Source organism: Pungitius pungitius, chromosome 19, assembly GCF_949316345.1.
Source record: "Pungitius pungitius chromosome 19, fPunPun2.1, whole genome shotgun sequence".
NCBI classification, from domain to species: domain Eukaryota; kingdom Metazoa; phylum Chordata; class Actinopteri; order Perciformes; family Gasterosteidae; genus Pungitius; species Pungitius pungitius.
This window is the reverse complement of record NC_084918.1, coordinates 8,700,992-8,718,004: the sequence shown is the minus strand read 5'-3', so window position 1 is coordinate 8,718,004 and position 17,013 is coordinate 8,700,992. Positions and strand designations below refer to the sequence as shown.

At 42.8% G+C, this 17,013-nt stretch overlaps 1 protein-coding gene across 1 annotated transcript in view; it reads left to right on the top strand.

The window, feature by feature from the left end:
• The first annotated feature begins 4,152 nt into the window (after positions 1-4,152).
• cntnap2a (contactin associated protein 2a) overlaps positions 4,153-17,013 on the top strand; it is a 159,200-nt gene continuing 146,339 nt past the window's right edge. The window contains exons 1-3 of the mRNA XM_037456600.2: positions 4,153-4,189; positions 5,223-5,291; positions 7,684-7,794. Of these exons, the coding sequence (XP_037312497.1) occupies positions 4,153-4,189; positions 5,223-5,291; positions 7,684-7,794 (217 nt within the window). The remainder of the gene's footprint in view (positions 4,190-5,222; positions 5,292-7,683; positions 7,795-17,013) is intronic.

Here is a 17,013-nt window from a genome sequence, read left to right as displayed (position 1 = left end):
TGAGAAAAGCAATGTGGCTGGATTTCTCATAATAATTGTGTAACGTGTGCCACGTGTATACTTGACCACTCACTTTACTTATCCCTTTAGATGAGTCATGGTTGATATTAGTAAGACATTATATAACATCCCTCCTACCTACTTTATGTTTCTCCCTTTCTCCCTCAACTAAAACAGCATGTATTCATACGCCCCTGTGCCCAAAATCCAGCACCGGATGATTCCATCCAGGGAGACCTTTTGGCCACCGCAGACCACCCTTAAACCAGCCCAAGGCTCCATGGATTACCAATGACACGGAATCAGTCATCCTGAGTAGCTCTTTAATTACCCGGATAAATAATATATGAACTAAAACAGCAGAGCCAAAAAGGTTATTTGAGCTGGGTCCATGGTTACGTTATTCAGTGTTTCCCCTGGGTTTACATTTTTCATGGGTACGGACAAATCGGATCTCCATGTAACCACCATGCATTGTGGGGGATGCCCCCGCAATATATTATAAAACACTGTTCTTGATCGAACTGAATAAAGTGTTGGCCGTTGTTACATAAAACAAACTAACTGGATTAGGAACTAATTAGAAGAGATGGACCTGCTGTGAGATAATTTAAGGATTCTTTGAAGGAGGGTGGAAATAATGTTTGGTTTCCGATGAGGTGTTTTATGTAAATGATGAATTTTGCAAATTGAATGCCACACTGTGGAAAAGTGGCTTTTGACATTTTAAAATGCTTGTTGAGACCAAATGTTGGTTGTAAAAGATCCTTCCCACACATCTCATAAAGTAACCACTGACGGTTGTGTAATGTGTCTCTTGGCCGTTGCCTTTGGAAGTCATTAAATATGGCCAAGAATCTAAGATTCACCAGCATTGATTATCCTTCCCATTCTTTTGCATTTTCTGATGAAGCTCAGCTCTGCGTTTTGTAAAAAGGACTGTTGGTGGATGTCCGTCTTTATGTGTGATGGCTTCATTCAGAATGTCTCATTATGAGTCTGCTCCGCACACACATGGGCACAGGGCACCGGATCTGTTGACAAAAAATGTTTGGTGAGGGTTCCAGGACATGAAAAAGGATTCTGGACGAAAACATTTAGATTAACAGCTCAAGCAAAGAGCTGGCTAGTCCAAGGGTGGTGGTGGGTAGTGGACGTGTGATTGCAAAAGGCACAGGATGGAAGGGGTGAAAAAGAAATAAGACGGAATCAAATTGTATAATGCGCGGTGAGAAAAATAATTTATTTATATATATATATATATATATACATACATATCAAGAGAGAGAGTAGACAAACCCCACTTACATATAAACTTAAAGAAAACACATAGAAAAGGGGGAAAAATACAGAAGGATGTAAGAAGGGTGAAAGAAATGAATAGATTTAAAGATTTAATAACAAATAGGGCTGAACAATATGGCTTACAATTGTATCATGATGTGTTCTTTCTTATTTTATATTTGATCAAATGTATAATTATAATCAAGTGGCTGTGCTGTCAGGCGCACAGAGCTCATTGGTGACACAGCGGCGTGCCACACACCAGTCACCTCACCGCAACACATAGCTGTCTTTTTCCTAGCTGTCAGTGTCATGTGATTCAGAGGCAGACGGACAGGTGATAATAACCAACGTCAAGACCTCTCCCGACCTCATACATAGCTACTGTCATGCTGTTCAACAAGCAGTTCTACTTTTCTGCCTGTGTGTGTGTGTGTGTGTGTGTGTGTGTGTGTGTGTGTGTGTGTGTGTGTGTGTGTGTGTGTGTGTGTGTGTGTGTGTGTGTGTGTGTGTGTGTTGCTTAATACTAACATGACAAATTTGCTAAAGTATTTTTAGGGATAACTCGGTCTCTGCGTGTGCAAACCTGTGTCCTTGACCTCCTTCCGGGCAAAGTGATTGACATGTGCATAGCATATATTTCTAAATATGGAGCGGGAGGGAGGGAGAGGGGGGGAGGGGGGCATCTCACCCCTTTGTTCAAGAGCTCAGTGTATAACTTAAGCAATGGTAAAACCTAAACCTAATATCTTTTCCTCTTAGGATTTCATTTATTTAGAAATACGATTCCCGCCCCTTACTTTGCCAATACTAACAGAGAAAATTTCACATTAAGTGCATTGTCACAGAGTTAAATGGTCATTTTTATTCCCAGTGGGATGATGTGTGATTTGAAATTGAATGGGTTCTCCCCCTGGGGTCTCAATGATTGTTATTCACTCCACTGCTATCTGGTTTCCCTGTGCAGAAAGGTACATGGTTTAACTTTGTTTTTAAATTATAGTGATACAGGGTGTGTAACTACATATGAAGTGTATATGTAATTTTTTTACCAGATAAAAATTCTCACCTTAATAGAATGAATTATGTTTCTAACTAACTATGGAACGACGGAGTGCACTTTGACACTGTTAGAAGAGAGTTTAATGCTGCTTTGTGAATAAGTATCAGACGCTTGCTGCATGGGGTTGTGTTCGTAGGACAGCGGCTGGACGGTATTTTCAATACAAGATGCTAACACAATTGCTTCAGTCTTTTTATACAATGCAAAACTGTCTGGCAGCTGTCAAATACGTTTTTTTTGTTTCATTGTGAACAAATGACAGTTATAATTACATCTTACATTTGTCATTGTCCAAAGCACAGTATTTGCATCCCTGAGGTTTCACACAGGAGAAAGTTTTCTTTTACTATTGCAAAGTAACTGAATATATAATTATTTAAGGATCGAGGTTAGTTAGCCATTGGGTTACTGGCAGTGGATTAGGTGAAATGATAAGAAACCATTCCTCATAAACATTTGCAAAAAATGTATTAATCTAAATGCACATTAAAATACAGCAGAAAGCCTGCTGTGGTGTCGATGACTATATCATGTTATACAATGAGTGATACTTGTGCTTACTTCCCAACTTCTGCTTGTGAGTGAAGACACTGGCAAATGGTAGCAACAACCATCTGTAATGCTTATTAATGAATGCCCTGGAACATCTGTTAATTTGTGTACAATAGCTCTTTGCCGAGGCCACTAGGGAGCTGCTGTCGCGCCATTTCAGGTGTACATGACAACGCGCATATGTAACTTTGTGCTAATTAGCGAGTGGCCATTTGACCGCTTTAAAAAGTATTTTTTGTGACCAATGGAAAAAGGTGGAGAAGCTTTTCTCCACTTTTCAAAGCCGTTTTGAAATCAGAGCATGCCAGATTGGACAACTATTCAAAGAATTTGTGCTAATATATATATCAATACAGTTCAACAGGGAGTGTACTGCAAGTGGTTCACAGGTTTTATGGTGCTTTTGTTTACTTTAGAAAGCAAAGTAGAAATCAAATCTGTGTTAATGGTCTGTCGACAACTGACAAGTATAAAAAACATTTAAATATATCAAAAGGGAGTGCTTACTAAATAGTACCATTGACAGAATAATCCAATAGAAGAAAACCTCATCGACTGATGGAAATCGGACAAAAATATCCAAGATGATAGATAATTATGTAATATTCATAGACTGAGTTATGAATATTACAGAAAAGCAATATTTATTTAGAGACCACCTCTCAATCTGCTCCAGATGGACGGTGTCTAATTGAAGCGTTAATGTTGGAGAACAGAACGCAGAGGCCCAGGCTGCTCCCGGCCACACCAGAGACCAGAGGCCTGAGCCGACGGAGACGTGCTGGCAGTTCGGCGAGCCAGACTGCATCTCCATGCAGCTGCTGGCACTTTCGACAGCTACCACTGCGTCCATGACTTGAGTCCAGAAAAAGGCCCTAAAGTCCCCAAACTTCAGCATTCTGTGTTGTTGAGAGGACAGACTTGACAGATCCAAACTAAAAGTCCTCACACAATGGTTTCACAGGCGTTAAATAAAGACGGAGGTTTGTCTTTTGCCAGTCCGCTCAGCAGTCTGGGGGGAGAGCAGCGATTGGCGGGTTTACGAAAGGATTGTTCGGGCTCTGCGGGCACTAAACCTGAAAGAACAAGACAACAAGAAACTGCAATCCTAAAAATACCAACGATGGGTGAAATGCTCCTCAAACTGCTCCGCTAAACAAATAGCAACCCAGCGCTCCTGCATTATTAAACCATTTTAAAATACAGTAAAATGCATGCATCAATCAGTAGGTTTATGCCAAGTTAAGAGGGTCATGAATTTCCCCCTGAATGTGGAGATGTGGCTGCGATGTAAAACCCTTTGAACAAGGTAGCCAAACCCTGTCTATCCATTGCTCTGGTCCCCAATGGCGACAGCCAGATGACACATGTTTTCATATTTTTCTGTTCTAGTTATTTACGTCGCCCGGAAATGCCACAAAGACATTTTTTTGGTTGCAAGTCATTTTTCTTTGCTCCCATATCCCGTCGACTTCCTCTCTTGTATCTGTTTTATCTCATCTGCCTCGCTCTTCCTCACTGCACCTACCAGTTTTTCTTTTCTGATCATATCATCATGCGTGAAACTATCTGTCTCTTGCTCTCCGGGGAATAGGCTGACATTTGCAATTGGATATTGTAGTCATTTGCTTGCCCTTACGTACATGGACATACAAAGAATATTTTGCACTTCGGACATTGGCAAATATCAGCAACCACAATCTCAAACTCAAGTATGGAGCATATGACTGTTTGGTCTGCATTCATGAATGTGTAATACCGTCTAGTCACAAATCACTTTACTTTTTACACTGAGCAAACATGCACTTCCCAAAATCTCTACGGCAGACTTACCAATAACAACGGAGTAATTCATTTGAAAGTGAAATGACTCTCGAATGACCTAAGACCATATGAGTTGTAGCTGTTATAATGAGTTAATCGCACATCAAATTAAATCAAAGAAAGCCTGCTGTGATTTCCTGCCAGCAAAATCCTCCATCATTCCATTCTAGATTTTGTGTGAAAAAAGAAAGATGTTAGATGACGCTCCTTGTTTGTCTTGATTTATTTACGTAGTAATTGCAGCAGGTGCGACACAGAAGAGCTACATTAAGCACGAGAGCATAAAGGTTTTTTTTGCCGTGTTACACGATTTATTATGGATTTAGTTAACTCTTTGCTGCATGACAAAACGAAAAGAATCAAACGATCTCCCGTCATTCGCGTTAGGAAATGAAGTCATGTGTCTGTAGCTCAATGCGACGTTATGACAAAACATTTTTGGGGGGGGCGCGCGCGCGCGCTCCGTGTCTGCTGGTGGGAGCGTGCTCACGTATGTAAGCGCGCGCACTTGTGTCCAGCGGGCGGAACTGCGGTGCGGTCCAGAAAGAACTTCCAGCCTTTAATAACGGTAGGGGGAACATTGACTTAGTTAAATAGATATAGATATAAGGTAGGTGACTAGCTGGCTGCTGTAGCTACACAAGCGGTAGGCTATGAGTTGTCTAAATACAGTTTTTCAATCGGCTCAGGCCCCAAAAGTCAAGCGCCGAAATCTGCGTAGCGTTTCGGACGTGTATGGCACCGGTTCTTAGAACCCAACCCTAGTCCGGAGAGACTTTTTATTAGTTGAAGGCAAAAGAATGTATTTAATCATGACCCAAAAATGTAGCTGGTGCGTGAGAGGCGCGCGCTTTCAGGAGGAGATGAGCAGGAACACATCACAAGGTGTTCCCACTTAACGTCAAGTCACAAGAAGTCAGATAATCTGGTAATCAACACTTGCAAAGGTCCTGTAACCCCTCATGCCCACTTTGTGACACAGTGGAAGTACAGTTTATTTATAAATAGAATCACTCTGGGCAACCCCATTTCTTTCGACACTCCCCATGATGCATCACGGTGGGCGTGAGCCAGGAACCACTATATGTTACTGCTATGGCAGCTCAACATCTATGTGCCACAGACCTCGGTACATTGTGTGTGTTTAGTGAGCCTCAGTGTGTGTGTGTGTATCCTGTCAAAAGAGACGTAAAGTATGGACAAGGAGGAAGGCTGCAGGGCATTTCCCCCTTTCGAGCACACACACGCGCGCACTCAGACACACACACACTCCAATATGCATACATACCGTGCTTTAATAATGTTATTTTTTTTCTGTGTGGGCCCCACTGTGACACACAGTTATGGGGCTACCACCGCAACAGCCCAAAAAGGTAACACGGCTTTGACTTTTACCCACAATATACTGCACCTAGATACAGTATATTGTACATACACATGGACAGAGGCACAAACAATTCCCCTTTCATCCAGACCTGACTCCCTCATACACACTCAAACACACACACACACACTTACTCCGGGAGGCATGACAAAGAGCTATTGACTGCCTGCCCGGCCTGACAGACCATTCACAATTTCTCTCTGTGTGAAACCTTATGTACTGGGAGAGGTGAGTGTTTGTGCGTGTGAGTGAGTGAAAGGGGTGAATTGAGCGGGTGGAGGGAAAATGACTTCATGATAGTTTGTGTGTATGACAGGAATATATATTTATGTATTTGTTCTAGATGACTTTTGCTGCCTTTTTTTTTCTCCTGCATACATTACGCATCTGTAGTCGCTTTCTCCGATTTATTTTGAGTTGTTGGCTTTGACAGAAGAGCAATACAGCACTTATCTTTCCGACTGTATTCCTCTTGACCTTTCCAGGTCATTGCATCCACTCTTCATTCTACCAGACAGGTGGAACTATGTGTGACATTAACATCATAATTGCATTTGGGATAATCTGCAGAAAAGGCCATCGAAAAGCTTCTGTATTTACTATTAAATGTTCATCCTCTTTTATTCGTTGTGAATGATTTTCAGAAATTAGCTTCTCACAGCATGTAACATGCAAGCATGATATTGAAGGAACCAACATCCATCCATGTACAACAGGAGTTCAAAATAATTGTCAGCCAATTGAACCGTAGGAAATAATGCCTTTAATTGGATTCAATCAAATGTGAGCTCAAAGGCACACCTGTGCCACACTCATTATGGGGGAGGAGATTAGTATTGTGTGTTTTTCACCTAATACCATTCAGTGCTTTATAAAACAACAGCTAATTCACACAAAATATGCACTATCCACTCTTTTTGGTCTTCTCTTTAACAGTATTACATTGGTTGTGGTATTAAATGGAATGTAGGCTTTAGTCCATGACTACACACAAATGTCTGCCTTGGCATTGCTTGTATGGGACCATAGTCGACCACTGATGTCAAATGAATTGGTTTGTCCTTAAAATGATGGAAGAACAATGTCGGAACATCTCATTTAGGAGAACCTGATCTACTTGAATCGGTGCAATCCGCTGTTTAACTTCATGAACTAACATGTATTTTTGTCCTCTTTTCAAAATCGACTATGCATCCTTATCTGGCTAAAAGTCCAGCTTACTAGTAATAGTGGACTCTTCACCTTACACTCCTGAGTTCTGACAAAGCACTGACGTAATGTGAAAAACACAACACTACAGGCTTTTCAGGTGAAAGTACTGGAGTTAAAAAGGTCCCATCCTAGTAATTTCTTTAACATTTAATGAGCAATTTTGTGATCTAGAACTACTTCAACCACTCGGTGGACTAATTTATTAGCATAAATGGATGTTTAGCATGGATTCATACAGTACATTCTAATTTACATAGAGTACAACTAATTTTCCCTGTTTTCTTTTTTCTTCCCATTTCTTTTCATCTCTCCTACTCCGTCTTATCTGTTCCTCTCCCTCTTCATCTTCTCTCTACGTGCACAGAGAAGTGTGATGAGGCTCTAGCTTCTCCTCTGCCTCACACAGCCTTCACCAGCTCGTCCGTGTTCTCCAACGGCTATGCACCCGGATATGCGAAGCTCAACAGGAGAGGAGGTACAAAAACACACACACACAAACACACACAGAGGGAGCTGTCGAAGTGCATGCCCTGTCTCTACCCCACAGATATCCGTAAAGAGAGGAACAAGTTGACACCTAGTTCATGCATGTGTACATGCATCCTTAGGAATAATTTTACAGATGGAGTACTGAGAGGGAAGTGTCCGGTCCGCACAGAGAGACTTGACCCGTAGTGCTTGCACAGCTGCTCCCACCCTTTTTTTTCTCCCTCTTCCGTCTCTCAGCTCCAGTCATTATCTCAGTGACTCAGACTGGAGCTCATTTCCACATCAGACCACAGCAGACAGAGATAGGACCAGGCACCCCTACATGTTTTTACAATTAATATTTCAGAATATTCCACCTAATATAGTCACACTACAGCTGAGGCGACAAAGCTCAGAGCTGGCCAAGTCAAAAAAGGTAATTAAACGTATCAATAGAAATATTTATAGGAGCAGGACATTTTTTCATCTAACAATGAAACCGTCAAACGGTGTATATAGCTTGTACACTGCGTCCCCACATGCTTTCATTTATTCAATCTCCTCAAGGATGTCGGTCCTTGGGGAACATGTCGTGGTTGAAGCATTAAATCCAGTTCTAAGGGATTATTGTTGTACAGAAAGCTACAGTGACATATACGGCCAGTGTTAAATGCACTTTCACAAGGTCCAAATGTGGCTCTAGAAACTTATTTCTATTCTAATAACTCAAGCTGTCACTAAAATTATTTATTTATGAAATGGCTTTATCTCTGGACAACTGTCATAAAATATGCAGATCAATGTAGATGATGTCTCTTAGACATTTTCTTACTTCGACACAGATTTGATTACTTTTCAAAATGAATTACAAGACACGTGATCCGGACAAAATTACTTGTTAAGGTAAAAAAATCGTTATTTATCAAATGGTTATTTAGCCAATTGCCCTTTTTCTGTACAGATGAGCGTTGCATAATCTTACTGCAAATACGCCGCTATCTCTCTTTTCCAAGACCTGTCAATTTTGGCTTCTAATTAGGAACCCCGCATTTTCTAGTGAGACCTAGTTCTAAGACATCTCTAAAGCTAGATGACATGTGTCAGAACCACCACTGTGATAAACTACATCAGATTTTGACACAAGTGTCCCAAAATGGGTACCTACTGTTCCGAGGCAAGTGTCAAAGTAGCAGGCGGAATGAGAGGAGAGTTTCATCTCATCCTCTGCGTCTTGGTGTCCTCTAGGAATGACACTGTCTTTTTATGATGAGGTCGTCACCTTGTTAGCATACAGCCTCTGACAAGGGTTGAATATAAAATACGACACTTTCTGCAGGAAGGGATGATGAGGTTACACCTAAAGAGAAACTTCTTTACAAAGATTAGAAATATGTCAGAAAATCCATTTGTCTTGAAACCAAAATGTCATTTTATCTTATCTGAAGAAAGGTGCTGAAATTGAAAGCATTGTTATTTCTCATCAGTTTCTAACACAAAATACAGAACACATGAATACAAAACGGAAACACTGACATCCAAATCCAAATAAACGCTGAAACATTTCCAGAAAACACTCGCTGTACGAATGACACACAAACAGTTAATGCACGAATAAAATTGACAACAACTTACACAGAGACAAAAACAGTACTTTACCAAATGCTTGAACTTCCAACACTGAAGACACACACAGATACTGCAGCATGGAACTGCTCACACTCAACAGCCATTTAGATAAAAACACAGGATCCCAGTCCCTCAAAGCAGCCGCATTTTGGCAGCCAAAATGTGCCATCAGCGGCATGAGTGTGCGCTGATGAGCCAATCTTCCACTGTTATGGAACAGGGGAGCCACAAAATCAATGGGACACACCAATCATATTAAGCGTGTGTTGTGAATGCTGACAGCTATTAGAGTTTTAGGCCACAGGCGTGTGTGCGTGCAGGTGTTTGCGCCTGTATGTTCACTTTGAGGTGCATGTTCATTAGCCTTTGTGTGTTTGTGTGTGTGCGTGTGAAAGATAGAGAGGTGGAAGGATGCCGTTACGTTCTTCAGGCAGACAGCCGTCTGCTGAGGGCCAGCCGCTCACACACAAACCCGCACGGCGCACTCGTTGAGACGCACACACGCCGCTCGCCCCATTCACTCGTGTGTGTGTGTATGTGTGTGCGTGTCTTTGTTTTGTATTAGAATCTGTATGTTTTTCAAGAGAAAGTGTGAATGAATACCTCAGCCAGAATAGGCTTTGGCACATTTTATTGATGTGTTTATTTGGAAGAGAGGGCTCGCAAAATGCTGAAACACATACTTTACCAACAAACATCATCAAAATGCTAAATGCAGCTTCTTTTTATTTTTTTAAACCACTCACAAGCTTTTACTCTATTCTGCATGTGGATTGTAAACTTGACCCGTGGAGTCTCAGTTTAATTGTCTCAGCTTCGTTCTCTCTTTTACCCTCTCTCTCTCTCTCTCTCTCTCTCTCTCTGTATTAATATCTAATTCTCCCCATCCTTTTGTTCCCCTTCCTTTCTCTCTCATGGTGATGTGTCTTTCCTACGTCTCACCATTAATCCTGTGCCTCTTCCTCCTCCTCCTGCCGCTGTCTCTCCTTAGTGCCGACCCTCGTGTGAGGCCCTGCTCATCTCGATAGTGTCAGACAGAGGGAAAGGTGGGCCCCCGGTAACGGGCAAAACTCTTTGGTCTATTTGCTAGAGATGGAAGAAGAGGGAGCAGGAAAGAGATACAAGAGAGATATAGAGACTTTGAATGAAATGCAGAGCAGGTTATTCTACCCATATTTCTTCAACTTTTGCCCACTAAAAATGGTTTACTTGGTTTGAAAATGTGTCACAAAACATGTTCAACTCTGAAATACGCCTTTGTTTGACATGCTGTTAAAAATGATTTAAATTTTCTTTTTATTTGCTGAAGAATGTATTCTGAATCCCTTAATGTTCTAAAGGTATAAATTTAGCATCAAGATCCTCACACTCTGGATCCTACACTTCACATGATGCAAACCAATAACATCTTCAATTTATTAACCTGAAATAACATTCTGGTCAAAGAAATCAAAATAAAACTAGTGATATCCGTGTAGCTTGTCAACAGTGACATAGCGCCCACATTAGCTGTGATCTGCAACCCACTCGAGGCTTTGTTCAGTGCTGCCAACGGGAGAGTGCTGAAGCGCTAAAATAGAAGAGGCATAGATCGAGGGACGGAAAAAGAGAGACGAGAGGGTGTGAAGTTGCTGAAAGTCGAGGGAGGAGTTCAAGGTCAAAGGAGGGTGAGAAAAACGCTTCCTTTGATTGAAAGCAGGCTGAAATGGGCAGAAGGAGCGATGTAAAAGCAATAAGACACTTTAAGCTCAAATTGCCGTGAGCTGAAATTCAACTAAAATATATAACGTCATGTATTGTGTAATCACAAAAACGTGGATGCATTTTATTGTCTCTGCCCCGATAATGTGTTATTTCGACGTAGCCTTCGTTCATGGAAAACCCGCCTTGAAGTGGTTTGGGCTTTGGACAAAGCTGAGCACATACCAAAATAATGACTACATTGCCTGTGTGCGGACATTGTAGGAGAAATGGCTGGAAGGGTTATGTGTGGTCCGTAAGCATCCCTGCTGCCATGCGCGCATGTGAGCATCCACATAGGGTGCATGGCCGGGATGCTGCACAGCGCAGACATGGCAACGTGCTGTCGAGCCGTTAATCACAAACACATGGCCACTGATCCTTTTATTCTCCCCCTCGTCTCTTTATCCATTTCCCTCTGTGTTTCTCTCTCCTCCACCGGGTCTGGCCTCTCCTTAGCCTTCGTCACATCCTGGTCTCCTGGTTTCTTCCTCTCCATCTCACTCTCACACCGTACCTTTTCTCAGGCTGTTCCCTCTTTCATCGCAGACCTCATTATCTACTTTTTTCCCCCATTCATTCTCATGCCCGCCTTGATACTTACTTTTCCAAGTTTTAAAAGGTTGCCATGTATGTCACCACCCCCCCCCCCCCAACCTTATTCATTCAAAAGAAGTCACAGTACTGCAGTGCAACTGTGATCTGACTGTACAATTAACCAGCTTGCCCAGCCTTTTATCATGCACTGCTTTTCGCTCTGTCATCCGACAAAGTTTTTTTTGATGTCTCGAGTTGTTGCAGTCATCCGTCTATAATGTCGGTCCGCTCCTAATTAAATTACTTTGTCTTCATCCGCTCCCTTTGCTCCATGACAGAAAGATGAAGTACGAGCAGAGGGCTAGCCAGCTGTTTTCTCTCTGCTCCCTCTTCCGGCGGCCTAGCATCTTAATAAATTGAGACGCTCTCTGTTAATGTGGTTGTGGTTGTGATGAAAAGAGGCAACTTTGATAAACCTACTCTCGCACGCGCGTCCTCTCGGGTGCTGAAGCGCACGTCCACAAAGGCAACTCACCAGGGGCGGCCCGCTGCAATTGCGTTTCTGTGCGTGTGCTCTCCCACCCACACACTCGCCCACACTAACAGCAAGACCGAGACGTTCTCTGGTTTGATGCTCTCCTTTGCCACTGTCACTTTTGTCTCTGTGTCATGCCTGTCACTCGTCCAAAATCCCACTGTGTGTCCATTACTCATTCTCAGATCTCTTGTCTTTCCTTCAGGGTGATGAAAATATCCTTGTCTTGTGCTCTCTTGCTCACTTGCTTACATTTTCTACCATAGAAGTCAATTTAGGATGGAAAAAACATGGATATTGCTTCCAATTACACTAGTAAAAGAAATGAATCAGAAAAGCCCCTTTGTTGAGAGCCCATGTCACTTCACTTTGCAGGGTTGGATACACTTCATCACACTGTCAGTCGGCCATCAATTACTTTATATCGGCCACAGAGGAAAAATAGCCTTTTACCTAACCCTGGCATGTTTACAGCAATGTTGTATTACTTTTGCACTGTCCCTTTGTCAAATAAAACAATAAATATTTGCATTGCTTAGGTAAAATCAGCCGACTGTGTTCTTCTAGTACATGTGAACAGTCTATGTTGACTCATTCACGGCCCACGAGCTATGGATAACCCTGTGATTTGTCCAATTAGGTGAGTTTGGATCACATACCTCTAAAAAAAAAACTTGACAGCCGTAGAGAAAGAGAGAAAGGCCTGTCCGAGACAGGGGAAAACAGTTTGACTCAAATTCAAAGCAACAAAGGGAGCTTTCATAACTACACTTGTGGGCTGGACTAATGATCCATAGCCGAGGGTTTCTTGAACAGTGTGAACGGAGATGTGACACAAGGAAAATATCTCCAGGTATTGTATTAGCTGACCATTTCAAAAGGAAGCCATTTTTGGCAACGGTTCCCACAGGGCATTTCCTGCTGTGACCCGTCCTGTTGTTTCTGTTGTCCAACGGGCACAAACCACCTTGGTGTGGTCCCTTGTTTGTAGCCAACAGAAACTGAAGTTGCATGCATGTATATTCACAAATCTGTTTATACAGTCAGTGTGTGTGTGTGTGTGAAAACATTTGTTGTCACCACCAGTGTAGCAGCAGATTATTCTGAAACACATGCTCCGACTGTGCTACAACTGCAGGGTTATCTGTGTCATCACAGATAGCTTAAACCTTGTTGTGCAAGCTTGGAGGAACCTCGGCGACATTTTCGTGCCCCGGTGTTCTCCTTTTATCTCAGAAGGAGCTCTTTGTCTGAATTCCATTTGGCCAGCTCTGACCTGTGAAGGGCACCGCACGGGGACATTTTCAGCGGGGTGGCTTTCAGGTATAGCCGATTAATCTGATAACATGCTGCTTCTTAGGAATGCCAGTGTCCCTGTTGCCACTAGACCTAGTTCCAATTCCAATGCATTATGAGGATGTATTATAGTGGACTCATGAGGGGTTAGAGGTGGTTTATACAGACAGATTTTGAGAAATTGGAGAATGTGTTGATGAATAGCTGAAGGTTATCATCATAGTGGGAACAAATTGGATTGGATTTTTCACATAAAGATGCTCGATCTGTCTTATTGATTAATGCAATTTTGGATTCATTAATTAACTGATTAACTATAATACCAACACACAATCAAATGATACAAATTGTAAAAAGGCTGCCAACAGCTTTTTTCAACTTGCTTTTGTTGAACTTATTAATAAGGAATTTCTCTTTTTGTTTTACTTCCAATGCAAAAAGCTCTCCATCTTCAACTATTGTCTGGGTTTCTCTGATGTAACTGACTGCAGCACGCAGCGTATTTGTGTCGGGTTAATGCACACCGGAAGCAAACAAACTGACTGACAAATTCTTCTTCACTTCCCTGGATTAGCTGGAAAAGTGCTTTTTCTGCATTTGCGCTCCCTATCCCTTGACAGGTAGGATATACTAACTTCAACCATTAGTCCCTTCCGGATTGTCCTCTCTAACATCAACCCTCAACGACGTTACAACGTGTACCGTCCTGAACGGGAACGTGCTGAAAGGTCCAAAAACTAGTGCTTGAAGTAAGCACATTTGAAAATGCATGTTCTTAGTGTCTATTAATCAAAAATGAATCTGTCTTCAGCACTCTGAAGACTTTTGGCAGCTTTAATGGAGTAAAATCTAGGTGGCAGTGCTCCCTTGGTTTTAGCCTGTTGTGCTTTCAATGCTTTGTTCTCTCTGTCGTCCCCTTAGATTGTACTTATTCTCCTTTCTTCATTGTGATCTCTATCCCTTGATCTATTTTTCTGTGTTACTTTCCCCGTTTCTTCTTTTTTCATCTCTTCCTCAAAGGTGGTTTCTTTGACCTTCTCTGCTCCCCTGTTCTTTCCCCAATCCTCCTCCTGATCCTCCTTTCCTCCCCAAACATCTGTGTTTGTGACAGGTGAGAGAACTGTGACAGTCCCCCGATGCTCCTCCCCTCCCATTTCTCCTCCCATTTTATCATACTTTTTCCTACGCTGATGCTCCTGTTCGCTCACAATAACTCGCTCACCTCCCATCCCCCCACCGTCAGCCTCCTCTGTCTCCGCTTTATTCTGTCAACCATTTCTCACTCCCCCCCTTTTCTCCCCTAGGCTTTCACCTTTCACTGCACCTCTTTTTTCATGTCCCTCTTCGACCCACTCCTAACCTCTGCCAAGCTGCCCCTTCTCCCCTTTCACCACTCATCTGTACCTTTTTTACCATCCCTATTCCTTTCTCCCCCATCTATGACAGCGTCCCTTTTCTGGCCACTTTCTCTCCTCCAACATTCTTTATTTGTGTCCCCAGTTCCTCCTCGGAGCTCCAACATGTTGGATGTTCCCACAGCTCTTTTCTGTCATTGCTTTATTTAATCCTTAAGTTGTTCCAAATGCTTGCCGTTGCTTTTATAATGTTTTTGTCTCTACGATGTTCAATCAATCTTTCTCTCGGTCACACCTATCTGTTACTCCTAATAACCCTGTAACCCTGACGTGCTATGTCGACAGGACAGGCACATAATGCAGGCCGGTACAGGAAAGGATGCACATAAAAGGAGTATGAAACGCAAAGGGATACATTCACTATCAGGCAGAGAGCCCATGTTGGGGGGAAGGTGTGTACGGAGTGTGGCTCTACGGGAATGAAAGACAGCTTTGCAGGACTCGGATGGCTGAGACTGGCGGGAAAATCTGGGGGCATCTGGTAGAACGGGTGGTGTATGGAGGATTTGGAAAGTTCTCAAGCATTGCGGGGGGGCCCCGGAGGGGAAGTGAATTGTGGAGTGGCTGAGGTGCACACAATAGATCTGGTGATGATGTCACACTGGTGCAGTTTCTTGAGTATTTTAACTGCATTGCGAATTTCAGTGGTATGAATTTGATCAGCTGGGCTGAAGTATTGAAATGTTTGAAAGGAGGTTCCTATCAACCAGCAACCACCATCCAAGAGGCCTAGAACATGTTGTAAAGATTTGCCACATGCATTATTTGTGTTTCTCAGTGACTAGTCTGACTCACTGGATGTAGACGGTGCATTTAACCCAGACGTTAACCTCATATTTCAGATGGATCTTGATGGATTTATAGAAGTACAAACAAACCAGAGTATTTTAGTATGAAAGGCTAAGCCAGTCCCTTCTACAGCACTGGTCCAGCTATAGAAATGTTAAAGACTGGAGTTTTGGCGCTGCGATACTACTTGGTGACAACAGGAGTAGGGTTACACCGACATCCTTATCGGTTTTCAAACGACGTGGATCCATCAACGACAAACAAGCAATCTGACTGGCATACTTCCGCCAGGAGATTGCATATGTGGCATAACTTTATAAAGTGTCCAATCGAAAGAGCGTGTGTGTGACAAGGAGCAGTACCGCTGCTGCAGTAAACGGGGCTGTGTCGTGTATTTAGTGTATGTGTAGCTGCCAAAGATCCGTGAGGATACCCAAGCTTAAGTTTCTTTATCTCGCTTGAGAGCCTGAAATATTTTAGCGGCACACCCACCTCTACAATGTTCCACCCTTACTCAGGAATTGTCAGTAATGGCCCTGTTCATTGCACACATTCTATCTGTTCCTCTCTCGCTTCCTTATATTGTCCCGGACTCTACCCATAGCCATCCGTTCCATGTCATTTGAACCCACTTGCAGCCTCATTCTCTGTCGATGTAGCCCCTTTTCCAGTGTTGAATGTGTACCGTTTATCTCTCTCTCCCAAGTTACTCACGCTTTTCCCTCTGCGCTGTTCATCCTCCCCTCTTCACTTTTGGCCTCATCCATCACCCGTTTTACCATAACTACATTGCTACCTTTTTGCTTTCCTCTTTCCATCCCGTCCGCATGCTATCTACTAGAGACACGAAAGCCTCTCTCATCCCTCGCGCTTCCCCACACCTCATCCATCCCTGTTACTCGCCCTCCTTTCCATTGTTCTGTCTTCTCCCTTTGCTTGTCACCCCTTCAACACACGTCATTCTTTTTGACAGCCCCCTCTCGATCTTGTTTGTAGCGTCACACTGCCTTGGTCATTGTCCACTCAGCCCACTTTCTTAATCTTTATTTTCTGTTTACTGTCTGTTTACGATCACTACCACCTCGCCTCTCGCAAACCCAATGGCGTACCCTCCCTCCCCTCCCCCTCTCCTCCTTCTGATAGTGTTTTATCCCCCCGAGTGAATGGCTCTGCTGAACCGGGTTTTTTGAGGTATTGACGTTTCCACTGATACAGGCCTGGTTATCTGTCAAGGCCTGGGCTGGAGTGTAATGGCTCTGTAATTGGATAAGATATAGGATTTTTGCCA